Here is a 15,405-nt window from a genome sequence, read left to right on the forward strand (position 1 = left end):
AATTGAAAAAATACTAAGGGTTCGCCAAGACGTAACACATGTCATTCATAGTGTGTCTTTTAGTATATAGTAATAGATACTCCCTCCGTCTCAAAATCATCCTGTTTTCTAAATCGGGCGTCCCGGAATTATAATTTTGTTTCTAATTTTGGCTATTAAGGTCACCACTTTCTTGTACTATATTAATTAAACATGCATTGAAAACCTCATTCATGTACTATATTCCACTTTCATATGTACTACTCCCTCCGTCCCTTAATACTCGCACCGGTTTGACCGGTGCGGAGTTTAAGACATTTGAATTGACTTATTAATTTAATGGGTGTTAGTTGATAGTGGGGTATTATTTAATATAGTTAGTGGAAAATGTGTAAGAGGTGGGGAGTGGTGAGTGGTGAGTGGTGGTGTGAATTTTTAAATGATTTTTTGTAGGGAATAGGGGTGTATGTAGGGTTAGTAAGTAAGTGTGAGAAATAATATAATATTGGTATAAATTTCCATTTATAGAAGCGGTGCAAGTATTAAGGGACGACCCGAAAAGGAAAGCGGTGCGAGTATTAAGGGACGAAGGGAGTATATTCTCTTTCTGTGTACTTTATTCCACTCTTCCATACAACTCAATCATCATTTGTTCTTTATTCCATTTTTCCATTTACTATATTCCATTTTTCTTAAAACCCATAATTTTTATAAAACATGACTATAAATATGGGACAGAGAACTCTGATTGCCGAAATACTTTCGAAGAGCCGCTCCTCCTCTTTTTTTCTCTCCCTTTTCTCTCTTCCTCTTTCAAAACCCTAATTTTCTAGGGGCTACCACCAACCATTAGGTTGATGGTAAGCCCCATTTTTCTTGTTTTTCATAGCTTTTGATTTCATGTTCGAAATAAAAACTCCATTCTCTTCCTATTGGATCGTTTTTTTACCCATTTATTGGGTTATCTGTACCCATTTATTGGGTTTTATCTCTCTCCTTGTGAGAGTTTGGGGTCATGTTCTTAATTTCGCAGGAAAAGTTGATTTATTGATGAAGATTTGTGCGGGGTTACAACGGATGGCATTCTCACGCCTACAATCAATTGAATCGGATTTAATTCAATACCAAAACTACAAGGGATCGAAAGACCCCCTCGTTGAAAGCTGTAACAAACAACGATGTGAAAGAGGGTATTCATCATTGTCAGATCTCATCTACAACGATCGTGGTTTTGCCGGATTATAATTTTATTTAATCCAAATTGTTTTGTATTTGTTAGTTTTGATTTCTATTGTAGATGTCATATGACTATTTTATCAATGAACTATTTTTTACCTTAAAAAACAAAAAATGGGACGGAGAGAATAGATAGATAGATATAGATTTTCCCAAGGCATTAACATTTAAATGAGTCAAAAACATTGCATCAAAGCCCAACTTCTAGCCCAAGCCCAAACCCAAGCCAGTAAGTCACCAATCGTTAATTGGGGAATGAAATTTTAAATGGCAAACGAATAACCCTATCACGTGGAAAACACGTGGCATGAAGCAAGGCCTTCTTTCCACCTTCTTTGTAACACCCATAAAAATCAAAACGTTCCTCGAAAAGTGCAAAGACATTTTTGAATTTGAATTGCAAATACATCTGTCCTTTTATTTTCCCTCAGAAATTAAAACAAATAAATACTTCGTATAAAATTAAAAACCCTAGATTAAAACCCCTCTTTTTATCTCAACTCCTTTTCAAAAAATTCCCTTTTTATCTCCTCTTATTATCAGCCGTTGAATAACCCTAGAAATTCCCAAAACCTCTCATTTCCAATCTCCATTTACCCCACCAAATCAAGAAAAGTTGAAGCTAAATTGAATCAGACCCACTCAAATATGGCCAAAAAGAAGAATACCCAGCAAACTCAAACCCCAGAAATTCCCTCAAAAATGGAGGAAAATAACCAGCTTCCCGCCGCCATTGATGAACCTGCTGCAACTGAAAAGGATAAGGTTAAAAACTTGCAGAATTTGAATGCAATGCTTCTCAGGGAGACTGTTGAGAAGCGGCAAGAAGTCAAATCGCTTGACTCGGAGCTGAGTAAGTGTAAGTCGGAGATTGAGGAGCTGAGGGCTGAGTTGACGCGGGTGAAGGATGAAGGGGTTGAAGTGGGAGTGGTGAAGGAGGTGGTGTCTGTTTTCATGGAGTCGGAGATAGTAGGGTTGCTAAAGAGGGAGAAAGAGGAGGTGGTGAAGAGGTTGGAGGAAGTGGAGAGTGAAATGGGGGAGGTTGCGAAGGAGAGGGATGAGATGGTGAAGGCGAAGTTTGATGGGGATCATGAGATTGGGTTGATGAAGAAGCTTGAGAAGGATCTTAGGAATGAGATTAAGAGAGAGAAAGAGAGTGTGAATCAAGCGATTCGGGAGAAAAATGAGTTGAATCACGAACTGGCTGTTCGAGTTGAGGAGGTGAATATGTTGAGGAAGAATCTGGGTGTGGCGGAATCAAAAGAGAGGGATACAGTTGTAAAATTGGAAAGGTTGAAGGAGAAACACGAGGTTTCGGTGAAGGAGGTGCAAGAGAAAGAAGAGGAGATTGAAAGGCTGAGAAAGGAATTGAGTTTGATGGGGAGGAATTGTGTTGAATTGGAAGGGAGAATCGAGGGTTTGAGTGACGAAAAAGAGGCCATTTCTAGGGAGAATGGAGTTTTGTCTAAGGAGAAGAATGAGAGTAATGTGAGAATCAGTGAATTGGAGAGGGAAGTTGATCAGTTGAATGGTGTTGTGTCGAGTGCAAAGGAGGATGAGGAGAAATGGCGGGGGAAGTTTTATGAATTGGAGAAGAGTAATGCTGGTACAATGGCAGAACTGGTGGATGTGAAGAAGGGGTTAAGTGATTTGCTGGAGGAGAAGGCAGAGAAGGAGAGGGAGATTGAGAGTTTGAAAGGTGAGAAATGGAGTTTGGAGGCGAAATTGAGAGAGACGGAGAAGGGGCTAGAGAAAGCAAAGCATGTTAAGGAAGAACTTCTTCAACAGAAGAGTAAGTTTGAGGAGGTGCAAGAGGTAGTTTCTAGGATAAAGAATGACTTGTTACAGGCTCGAAGTGAATTGTCATTGGTGAAAGAATCAAACAGGGATAACATGGAACTGAAGAAGAAATTAGCCTCTGAAATTGATGATCACAAGAGTGAATTAGCTCGAGTTACCAATGAAAAGGATGAGGTTAAGAAGACATTAGATGCTGAGAAGAAGAATGGGGTGACATTGCAAGTTAAGGTATCGGAAATTTCGAAGAAAATGGAGGACACTGCCAAAGTGATTGAGGAATTAAGGGCTGCAAGTGATACCCTTGTGGTTGAAAAGAAAGAGATAGAGAGCAAGTATAGCAAACTGATGGAAGACAAGGAGTTGTCTGACAAAGATTTCGCTACAATCAAGGAGTTAGTCAATGAGTTAGAGGATTCAATGAAGGTGAAAACCAGGATGTTCGATTCTGTTGTAGCAATGGTGCGTAATGCTGTTGTTCAATTGTCAATGGAAAGCGAAAAGAAGAGTGAAGTTGAAGGAATGAAGGTGAATGAGCGAGGCATGAATGGTGAAATGGAACCGATATTGACAGAATTGGAAGCGATGAGGTCGGCATTTAAGAGTAGGGAAGAGAAGGTAGGAGAAGTACAACAGAAAGTGGAAAACTTGCAATGCTCTTTGATTGAGGAAAGGAAGAAGAAAAGCTTTTGGACTTTGGTTTCATCTGCAACAACCATTTTGGCTGCTGTTGTTACCTTTGCTTATGCTTCAAAGGTTCGTTGATTGGTGGTGAATAGTGAAGAAATCCTCCTTTTTGCTAAAAGAGATGTTAGAATGACTAATTTTGTTGACATTTGAAAAACTAGGATGTTTTCTTCTTTTATGAAAGGAAACATTGGTTTAATTTTGTTTTACTCTTACTTGTAGTTGTTGTACTACTTTAGTACTACTCCTCCTACGGTCCTACTACTACGGAGTAATGTTCTTGGTGAAATTGCAATGCAATAATAACATATGAATGCAATCTCGTTCGATTATTATGGAGTAGCATTCTTGGTCTTTCTTGTATATATACATGAGTACATGTAGTTTTCCTGTTTTAGTCGGTGTCAAATATAGTTGGCACTCGAGAGTATAATGGATATTTTGATTTGATTTGCAATGACAAAGACTGAGGAAGAGATGGTACGCAATAATAATACTCCCTCCGTCCCATAATTATAGTCCCGTTTGACCAAAAACACGGGTTTTACATGTGAAAGAGAATAAAGTACATAGAAAAGTGGAATATAGTACATGGGTGAGGTTTTCAATACATATTTAAATAATATAGTACATGAGAAAGTGGGGATCTTAGTAACCAAAATTAGAAACCCGTGTATATGAATATCATCTCGTTTGATTATTCTCGATCTTCCGTGTATATACTCCGTATACTTTTACTCCGTAATACACATATCCTTGAGTAAACCTAATTTGAGGTCCGTGTTAAATACTGTCGGCAGCACTAGAGTATATAATTATATATGGATATTTTGATTTGATTTGCAATGAAAAGGGCCAAGGAAAAAATGGTACGGAATAATAATAGAAGTCCTCTTGTTTGATTATCAGTATTCTATATTTTTACTAGTTTTAGTTCCGTATAAAATATAGTCCACACTCGAGTATATAATGGATATTTTGATTTCATTTGCAATGACAAAGACTAAGGAACAAATGGTACGGAATTTTGATAGCTGTTTGCACAAATAGGCAAAAAGGGGGGTTGTCCTATGAATAAATCCAAAGTCCAACCACCAACAATGATAAGAATTATTACAAAAAAACCAAAGAAAAAAAATAAAAAAACAATGAATGTAAATTGTTCTTGTTGGGCAATTTGCTTTGATAGTTTCTTCCAAAGAGGAAACCCCACTTTCTATCCAAAACAATCCAACTACAATCAAATCATATGTTTAAAACACACTTCTTAATTGCTAACATCCATAATAGAGCAAATAGACCACACATAAACTATTCAAAGGAAAAGTTAATCACATCAAATTGAATAAGAGGACACCTCCAAAAATAAAATTGATGATGTTTTAAGTAAAGAATAATTGATTGTTTGTCTTCCAATCATTTCAATTAGACTTATTAAGAACTTCTTTAAGAATGAATTGGATAAGATGAAGATGAAATGACTACCTAATGCCTAATGGTGTCTATTACTAAGGTTGTCTTTTTTTTACCTGATGGGCGTAGGTGATATTTGTAACAACAACAAATTATCGCCTCAAACTTACTCCGTATTTTACAAGCTATGTTATTTGAAAGCAAACGTGTGTCCAAGTGTTTGGAATCGACTAATTTGTGAAAATTATCCTTAGAAGATCCGACATTGATCATGGACGTGAAATGGAGAGCTGAGTAACATAGGCAACTTTAAAACAAACTGCAAATCTTATGAAAATAAAAATGACACAAGAAATAGAAAGACAGGAGAAAACACAAAGGCCAAAACACAGAAAAATGGACGCAGTTGCTCCGAAAACTGGCTGATGATTAACATATGGTGAAAACAGTTATATTATCACCTACAAATACTTCAAAACTGGTCTGATCCTCTGTTCTTCACCTTACTCCGAACAGCTCCCGCTTCGGAGAGTATGCGGGAATTTGTTCAAACAAATAATCCAGCATTAACACAAATAAGGATGAAGAAAATAAGCTGCTAAGTACAGGGTTTCAAGAATAGATAATAGAATTAGCACACTTCTACACTTAATATATTGAAGATATATATATGTATACACATATAAAGGTTTTACAGTATCTATGGAGAAACATGTTGTCCATGTCCTCTAATTAGCACTATACTACTATTAGCATAGTCACAAGCTCCATTCAGTAGAGCATTGAAGCCTGACTAATAATCTACTTCTCCACCTTTTCTCAGCCAGAAGCAAAACCAAACAACCAGCAATCGCCCCGAATTGCCCACAACTCTGTAAACACCTACTAAGACTACCAACTTCATACAATTCTGGAAAGTGCAAACTACCCCAGTTCAGGTAATTCGGACAATCTATCAAACAACACTAATTAATTCAGTTTAAGCCGTTCTGCACCCGCAAGAAAACCTACAATCATCATCACTTTGACCACTGAAGGCAGCAACTAGTTAATCTACCCATACATATTAAACAGATATCAAACAGAGTAATTAGCACTACTCACATGGTAGGTTGAACACAAGAATGGAGCGAGGTGCCCCCATAGTGCTTGTATTAACCTTACTCTTTAGTTTCATCGAACTAGCTAACAGTAAGACCCATAAAGTTGCGAATTTCATCCATTACCGTGTAGAAGTGACAGTTATTTGGCAACAAGTAGAACCCAATTGTTGCTTCCTCCAAATATAGTAGCTTCACATTATGTCCAGCTTTTTTCAACCCATCTACATATGCCAATTGCCAATCTTGAATAAGATCCAACCCCGCTACCACTACGAGACTTTTAGGAAACTTCAATCCTTTGAGGCTTTGACCATGTGGACCAAATATATTACATGCTGGATGGTCCCGATTTTCCCCTTCAGGAAGAAATGCTCTCCAATACCAATCACGATCCTGCAATGTCACAAAATATTTCCCATCTAAACGATCTTCTGATTTAGTTCTCTCTTGCCCACCAAACATAGGATTGAGAAGAATATTTCCCAGAACTTCGATTTCAGAATCAACTGCTCGTACAGCAACATGATGAGCTATATTACCACCGGAACTATCTCCGGCCAAGTATATATGTACTTTTGAGTCCTTACTTTGAAGCCACTTCATTGAATTCACCCACTTGAGAACAGTCCATCCATCATCATAGGCACAAGGGTATCTGTTTTCAGGAGCACGCCGGTAGTTCACAGAAACCACAACACCTTTACAAACCCCAACTAACCGACGACAAAGTATGTCATAGATAGCACTGTTGGAAGATGAATGAGCAAAGCTACCCCCATGAAAAAAGATTATCACAGGAACAACAACATCAGACTCAACAGGTTTCTCAAAGTCAATAAAGCTCCACACTTGACCGGGTTCCTCTTCTTCTTCTTCGTGTTGCTCTTCCTCTACCACTTCAGCTATGGCTGGACGATATATCCTACAAAGGAGACTATTACGGCGATCAACCACAACATCAAACGAAATAACACCATCAACTGGCTTCGGATTAGCAGGAACTTTACGATCAAGATATTCAGCCAGGTGACGGTTAAAAGTACCATCAGGACGCCGAAGCATATTGTAATGCAACTTGAAATTCGATATCAGGATCCATGTATTCAGAGGTACAACCCTCTATACATCAACAATAACAACAACAAATATTAACGATTGAATCCACCATCAAAGCTCAAAATCAACAAAACCCCACATCAATTTTAACAACCACAGTGTAAAATAATCCTTAAATCTTAACATAAAGCTATTACCCAATTAGCCCAAACTGATCAGTACAGAATTAGTAACATTAACTTGCTATAACTATACAATTGCAGAATCAAAACCCTAATTAGTGATACCCACCAGCAAAAAGAGGCTAAATCAGATTTAGAAAGCCACGGACCTAACAAAAACACAAGCTAAAAATGCTACTAGTACTAATATAACAAAAATGGCAATAAATCAAACACAAACATGACAAAAAAAAAATGCAATTTTATTAGCTAAATAACAACAATTATCCCTCAAAAAAGACCCAACAAAAAAAAGGGGGAAGCTATTAAATATAAATAAATAAGAACATACCCAGAAAATTTAAGAAATCTGAGCAAATATGAACAAAATCAAACAACTAAATAAGCCAAAATTAAGATGAAAAAAAACAAAAAATGGTCAAAAATTTTACCTTAGACTCGTTAACATTAACTTCGTTATTTCCAGCCATAGAGAGAGAATCTCGAAAAGAGCTCAAAAACCCAGATAAATTCTCCAAAAACCCAACTCACAATACATCAGAAATACAATATATATCCAACCCAGAACGCGTGAAAAAGGACAGTAAAATTAAAGAACCAGCTAAGACAAACCCAGAAATTTAGTTAAATTTTTATTTTAGAGTGATGGGAGTAGTAATAATAAATAAAAGAAGAGGAAGAAAAAGGGGAGCAGAATAATAACCAGTGTGGAAGTAGCTGCAATTTGAAAAGATGCTTCAAATTTAAGGAAAATTTTAATTTTAATTTTTTTAAAAAGGAAAAATTAAAAAAAGGAGTTTATTTTTTTGGTTCAGCAAGAAAACAGGGAAGACAAGGACAGGGAAGGAAAGAAGAGAAGGGGGGGGGGGGGGGGGGGGGGTGCACAGGATAAAAACGTGAGGCGTATAATAGTGACAACGTAAGCCACGGCTAGCAAGCAAGTTGGGTGAATTGGCGAATTGTATTTGGACGCGATTGAAGTCTGAGGATGAACAACACAAATTGAGCGGTGTGCTTTGTGAGTTTAAGGTCTTCAACAAGCTTTTTGTGGGCCCTTCTCCAATTTTGGATTTTAATCAAGTTTTCAACAATATTGATGACGTTTCTGCTTTTTTTTTAATGTCATTTTGTTGTTTTCTTACTTGTTCGTCCTTTCCTCCGTGTTAACTTTCGAAATTATTTACTCGCTATTGGGAAGACGGTTGAAAAAGTTTGAATGGACGAAAGAAAAAAAATTAATAAATTGAATTATGAGTATTTTACGGAACGATTTCTTTCAATATTATTTGAAGATTCGTAAATTTCCAAAATACGCTATTTTTTCACTTATTTCTCACTCTACCGTCCACGTCAGCAAGAAAACGGTCTAATATTTTTTATAAAATCTACAATAAACCGCTATCTGAAACAGTGTTTTAAAGGGGTAAACCACTATCTGAAATAGCGGCTTATGTATTTAAGGAACGACCATTTCAAGTAGCGGTTAACCCCTTATAAAACCACGCGGTTTTATAATAAAACTGCCATCTCAGATGGCGGTTCAACGCTGAACCGGAAAAAAGAAAACTTTTCTTTCTGCCTTGCTGACGTGGACGGTATGGTGGGAATTAAGTTAGAAAGTAACGTGTTAAATACGGGCCTGGGCCGCACCCGTCATCAAGAGAGATAGTCCACTTAACAAGTCCAAATGAGGTTCCACCTTAAAACCATATGGCAATAAGGGGAGTAGCCCCTTAACCTTATTAAGTGATTAACTCTCTCATCTCTTCTCAATGAGTGTCTTCTTTGGGAAGGCTTTCTTCAACACTCCCCCTCACGTGTGAGGTCCACTTTTTAGTTCGGTCACATGTGATGTTTCGTGGGCCAGAGTGCGTTTCTCGACACTCCCCCTCACACGTGCCATTTTAATTTGGCCCAGAATATTAACGGTCCAAGGTCCAAGTCGTGGGCCAGGCTCTGATACCATGTTAAATACGGGCCTGGGTCGTACCCGTCATCAAGAGAGAGAGTCCACTTAACAAGTCCAAATGAGGTTCCACCTTAAAACCATATGGCAATAAGGGGAGTAGCCCCTTAACCTTATTAAGTGATTAACTCTCTCATCTCTTCTCAATGTTGGACACTCACATGTGTTCTTTGGGAAGGCTTTCTTCAACATAACATATTTTGGGAATTATTGAATCTTTATGCAATATTGTAGGAAATCGCTCTATTTTATGAGCGGTGAATTAAAATAGCGTAATTAAGTAAATCAACGTGAAATTAGACATCGCTCGAGTTTTTATGGCAGACGCATTTGTATTTTATAAGGATATCCAGAAAATCAACATACTCAATATAAAGAAGTTATACACTTAAGGAGACAATCTTTTAGCCGTCAATTGTATCAAAGAGATCTGATCTATACCGTGAAAACTTCACAACATTATTAATGACATCAATGCTCTTTTGCAACACTTTGATTTCTGGGATATCAATCATGTCTACTAAGAAGCTAATTAGGCAGCAGATTGGATTGTTAATGTTGGTAATTTAGTTATCAGTAGTATATAGGGGGGTACAAATGAACTGAGCAGATTATTACCTTGTTCATGTTCATTTAATTTAGGCGAGTTTGAGCCCAAGCCTGACCTTTCAACCGAGCTCCAATAGTTGCTCAAGCTCGGTTCGTTTAAGAGATTTTTTGTTCGTGAACGATTCGCGAATGTCTTGTTTATTAATCGAGTCGAGTTCATAAACTAACTGTTTTATCAAAGGAGCTTCAAAAGTTGTTCAAGCTTTGAACCCGTTCGACGAACGGGCTGGTTATATGTTGGTCGCGTAATGGAGTTTATAAGGTATGTTGTTCTTAAGCAGGTGTTAGATGGTGTTTAAACCAAATGACAATAATAAAACTTTACAACTTATGAAGTCTTGTCTTTTTAATCATTATATTTTTCTGCGTAGGTTAATCTTCCTGAAAAAATAGATCCACTTTAAATCACCTATTACCACCAATAACATAACATTTATACAAAGACCAAACAAATTTGCAATTATTACAGTTTAAGACTATACTCATGTTATCCAATTAAGGGAAAGGTTTAACAAATTCTAACTATGGAACTATACTCACAAAACTTTTCTTATAAGAGAACTAAAACTAATTGTAAGTTCCCTTCAAACTGATTTTGAATGAATGCTGCAGGAGAAGGGGAGAAGATTTGGGGATTGAATTAAATTGACATTGAAAATAATGTAGTTTGGAGAGTTAATGGGAAGGTGAAGAATGAGGAAGATGAAGTAGGGGACAGTGGTTTAGGTATAATCAAGTTGAGTATCGATCCTAATTTTTGGTATAATTCTAGTAAATTAAAGAGACGAGATTAGTAGTATACTACGTAATAACTAATGACAATAAAGTGGAATAATGAATAACCATTAATTTTTTTATAACAAATTAATAAGGTTGGGACACATGTCCTCAAAATGGCATTGCTTACGTGTCATTGAAATGATGTTGGTTGACACATGTCCTCAAAATGGTGTTGCTTACGTGTCATTTAAATGATGGTGGTTTTGTTTTTCAAATACTAGGTATTGATGAGCATGAACGGGATTAAACCGAGCCCGAGTAGTTTATTGAGAGTTTCGACTCATTTGCACCCCTAATTATGTATATGTATATTGATCTTTTGTAATAGATTGTATTTAGTGTCAATTGTAAACAATGATTACTTAGGTGTTCCCAGGGGGCCTCCTAAGTTATTTTTCTTACCTTGTATTAAAAAATAGAGTAAATCAACGTGAATAAAAAGGTATACGAAGTAATTGTCTTCCAAAAAAATCATTTTCGAGTTGGGATTGGGTTCCATGGTCGAGGATTATGGTTGATTTAGAACGCTAATTTATGGTGCGGTATTTTCATTCGTATTATTTATCGATTTTTTATCTTATGTTTATTACAATTTTTATATAAGGTGGTTTTACACAGAAGATCATCTTGGTGTCATATAAGTTAAGCGATATAACCAATTAGTTAAGCACGAAAACTAATTAGTTAAGCAATTGAACTAATTATTAAGCAATTGAACTAATTAGTTAAGCAATCAAAGTATTCTTATCGGTAAAGAGGTCTTACACAAAAATTATAGTTTGTTTATAATGATTTTTTTTGGTAGGTAAGGAGAAAATCTTATTAGGAAAAAATCATGCAAGATAAGTGGACAAGGCCCTTTAGACCATGTGCATCCTTGACCTTCAGTCAAATGGAAAATAATTTCTCTTTCATCATTCTCCTTCTTCCACCTCATCTTCCACTAATTTGACATACCACTTACTTAAATCCCTCATTTATCTTCTACAATATTGACTCAAGGTCATGATTTTTTCTTACTACATTTTTACTTTTACTTTTACATATACTCCACTTTAAATTCACCTTCAAACACAATTATTAATTTTAACAAACAAAGAAATCTGAAATTAAATTAACATACGTGGCATTGTAAAAAACTTATCCTGAAATTTGTACACACGGGGCATTGTAAAAAACTTATCATGAAAATTTTCTTAAAAAAATAAGATGCATCGCATGCGTGGCAGCACATGAGCCCAAAAAAATAAATATGCATTGCATGCATGCATACAGTAAAAAATGATTTTAGCCAATATTAATTAACCTAAAATAATACTTTTTATGCAAACAGGTAACAATTATTGCATAGGCTCCATGCAAATTGCGCTTTATTTGACCCCACATCCCTTTTTAATTAACTTGACCTTGGGTCACATATACGACCCGAGTCAAGTTAATAAAATTTTAACCCTTACACACTGTCAACATTGTAGTCATTTTGTCCTGTCAATTATCACTTGACCCAAACAACATGTCAAGGTTGTATGTGCTCTTAGGGAGAGGGGTAGCAAGCGAATCCTAATCTCATAACGTCTCCTTAGAAGATTTGATCTACAAATTTGAGGTGATTACCAATAGAGCAAGCCTTGTTTGGTATGTCATATTGATAGTGAATGGGTATTGTATAGATTCATCACAATATATGGAGTATGTTCTTAGCATGTTATTGCACTTTCTTTTCTTTCTTGTCTGATTTCGAGTAGAAATGTAGGATATAAAATGGGTATTATACGAGTCTATAATATCTAGATTATTAACATTAAGTAGAGTTAGATAAGTTATTGGTTCATATAGATCGTATTCTGACTAGTCTGATCAAGCTCGGTTGGAACAATATAGACTCGTATTTTCAATCACTATTCGACAATATCAAAATTATTCAAAAAAATGTTGCTGATATTCGTACGCGCATAATGACATACTCCATACATAAGATATGAAGTAAGATATTATATACTTCATCCATTCCGCAAAAGATGCATCATTTTTATTTGCACGTATGTCAATACGCTTATATAAACATTAATATCTCTAAATTCGTATAAGTAAAAATTATAAAAAATTGATATTTGGAATCTTTGCATTAATACGAAATTAACAAGATCTCACTTGACTATGTTTTTTCTTACACAACAGCGAAAAAATGATTGTCAAAGAAGATTGATAAATAGTACACAAATGAGAAACGATGCATCTATTGTGGAACAGAGAAAATATATAACTTGAACCGATTAGATCCAATTAGTAACCAACCAAAGTCCATATTTAACACCTATATTGGCTCTACGTGGCATGATTAGCTGATGAATTGGATCCGGACCGAAGTCGAAAAGAGTGGGTCACAAACCCGTACAACCATGCTGCCATTCAACTGACAAAAAAAAAAGCTGTAAAGAAACTGAATTTACTGTCTCCACAATTACATCTCAACCCCTAATTCCCTAAAATGAATGGACTTCACGTGACATTGAAACATAGATTAAAAATGATCACGTGACAATCCGCCTACTTGAAAGTAGAAACGAGTTCTACCAAATTGGTGATTTGATCCGAAATAAGAAATGGTGCAAATCTAGAATACCCGAAACGAGCAACCAAAAAATCAAAATGGAGTAAATGTGGACCCACTCTAGCTTACTACGGAGTACTACCAATTGTTTGTACTTGTATTTTTATTTTAAAGATAAGGACAATAGTAATAAAACAAATTGTTTTAACAAACTTTATTTTATGTCACATCTTCAAATTACGGAGTATATGCCTTATCTCTTTTTTTTTTAATATGAGGTGGAGTATGTCTATTTAACAATAAATGAACCAATCATTTTTTTTTGGCAAATCATTATTGGAATATTATTTTAATTATGTCAAAATATATATCCAAGATCAAAAGGTCTTGCACTACTCATTACTATATTAAATCCCGTTACTACAAGAAATTGCACCATTAACAATCGAAAATTCAATCGCTAAAGGCTATAGTGGTGGAATATCATGTCGCAAACTCATCATAAAAGGGGGCCGTCATTGATGAAAAATTATGTCGTTAGCCCGTCCTAAAAGGCATTTGTTGCGGTATATGATTCCCGATTTTATTTGGTTGTTACCTCTTGGGCGTTGAGGTGGTGTCGTCTCTTGGGCCGCTGAAGCCTTGGGGTGGTTTCGACTCTTGGGCAGCCGAAGCCGAATGAGAAGAAGCCGGGGAGAGAGAAAATTCAGCCACCGCAACCGCGAGCACCGTCAAAACAAACACCCAGAGCTTCTCATCTTTCGGAGAAGCCAACGTCGGAGAAACAAACGTCGTGGGTTCGATGATGATAGGAGACAGAAAAGAAGGGATTTCGAGGGGTGATGAGGTTGATAATTGGGCCTCTATGAAGAAGTCAATTTCAATGATGGATAGTGGAAGAGGGTAGTGGTGGTGGTGCTGGTGGGGAAGGGGTAGGGGTGATTCTCAGATAATGGTAATGACGAAGAAGAGGAGAGAGACTTCCATGGGAAGAGGAAAGAATAAAGAAAAAGAAAAGAAGAGAAGAAAGAAAAATAGAAAAAAAATAGAGTTAAAGTTAACGGAAAAGTTAACAGAATAGACGGAAAATGTTCAATAAGGGTATTTGATGATATTGTGTTAAACCTCGGGGGTATTTGGTGCATTCTAGAAAGTTTAGGGGTATTTGGTGCATTTAGTTAAACCAGCCTCATGAGCATTTCATGAAAAAAAAAAACCGTTTATTTATTTATTTTTAGTATGAACTTACTTTTGGCGTCAAGTGGAACATGGGTTGTAAATGACGCAATTTGGTGAATTTTTACCCCCAATTTTCTTCTACTTTGACGCTACTTGCCAAAAAGTTGGACCAATCACAACCCATGATTTGACATTATTTCAAACCAGTTGGGTACATGTAGCCTTTTCAACTTTTAAATGTACTTCATCAATAAAAAATATCTATTTTATCCTTTGGCAAAAAAACACTATCAATCATCGTTTTCTTACACAATTTTCATTTTTCTTAATCCTCGCGCATTCTTCCAAATATGACACTTATTTAGAAACGGAGAGGGTACTTCGTACCATATTACTCCATATTTAAATAGGAGATATACTTGGTCAGACACGGGTATTAAGGAAGAATAATTGAATGAAATAAAATACTCCATATGTTATGTGTCATATTTCTATTTTTTAACTTTTTCTAAAGTGGTGTTCCCTTATGTGTCATATTTCTATTTTTTAACTTACACTTTTTTCCACTTTTCCGTACATTTTTCACACTTTTCCATAAATCATGATTATTTTTTCTTACACATTCTACACTTATTCACTTTTTAATCTCCATATTCACTTTTATTTGTACTTTAAACAATTATCTACTTTATCCTTTCCCCCACAAAATGTTAGGTTATGATTCGACCTGTCAAACGGGTCGGTCGGGTCGGGTTGTAAAAAAATATTTTCGGGTTCGGGTTGAATCGGGTCGGTCACTTTCGGGTTCGGGTTTACAAATGCTTGTTCAAGACCCAGAACTTTCGAGTTCGGGTCGACCCAACGGGT

General features: G+C 36.1%; 2 protein-coding genes across 3 annotated transcripts; one reads left to right on the forward strand and one right to left on the reverse strand.

Moving 5' to 3' along the window:
* Positions 1–1,641: 1,641 nt before the first annotated feature.
* Positions 1,642–4,031, forward strand: LOC110777425 (uncharacterized). The gene has a single exon (XM_021982027.2). The coding sequence runs from the start codon at positions 1,864–1,866 to the stop codon at positions 3,775–3,777; it is 1,914 nt and encodes a 637-aa protein (XP_021837719.1). The 5' UTR covers positions 1,642–1,863; the 3' UTR covers positions 3,778–4,031.
* Positions 4,032–5,731: 1,700 nt separating this feature from the next.
* LOC110777426 (gibberellin receptor GID1C) lies at positions 5,732–8,452 on the reverse strand. Of its 2 annotated transcripts, none has more exons than XM_021982028.2 (2): positions 7,885–8,452; positions 5,732–7,334 (listed from the first exon to the last, which is right to left on the reverse strand). In XM_021982028.2, exons 1-2 carry the CDS (start codon positions 7,921–7,923, stop codon positions 6,294–6,296), a joined length of 1,080 nt encoding a protein of 359 aa, XP_021837720.2. In that variant the 5' UTR covers positions 7,924–8,452; the 3' UTR covers positions 5,732–6,293. The 2 variants fall into 2 exon arrangements, with proteins under 2 accessions (XP_021837720.2, XP_021837721.2); XM_021982029.2 differs by having other exon boundaries at positions 5,732–7,149; positions 7,885–8,300.
* Positions 8,453–15,405: the final 6,953 nt, after the last annotated feature.

Source organism: Spinacia oleracea, chromosome 4 (genome assembly GCF_020520425.1).
Source record: "Spinacia oleracea cultivar Varoflay chromosome 4, BTI_SOV_V1, whole genome shotgun sequence".
NCBI lineage: Eukaryota > Viridiplantae > Streptophyta > Magnoliopsida > Caryophyllales > Amaranthaceae > Spinacia > Spinacia oleracea.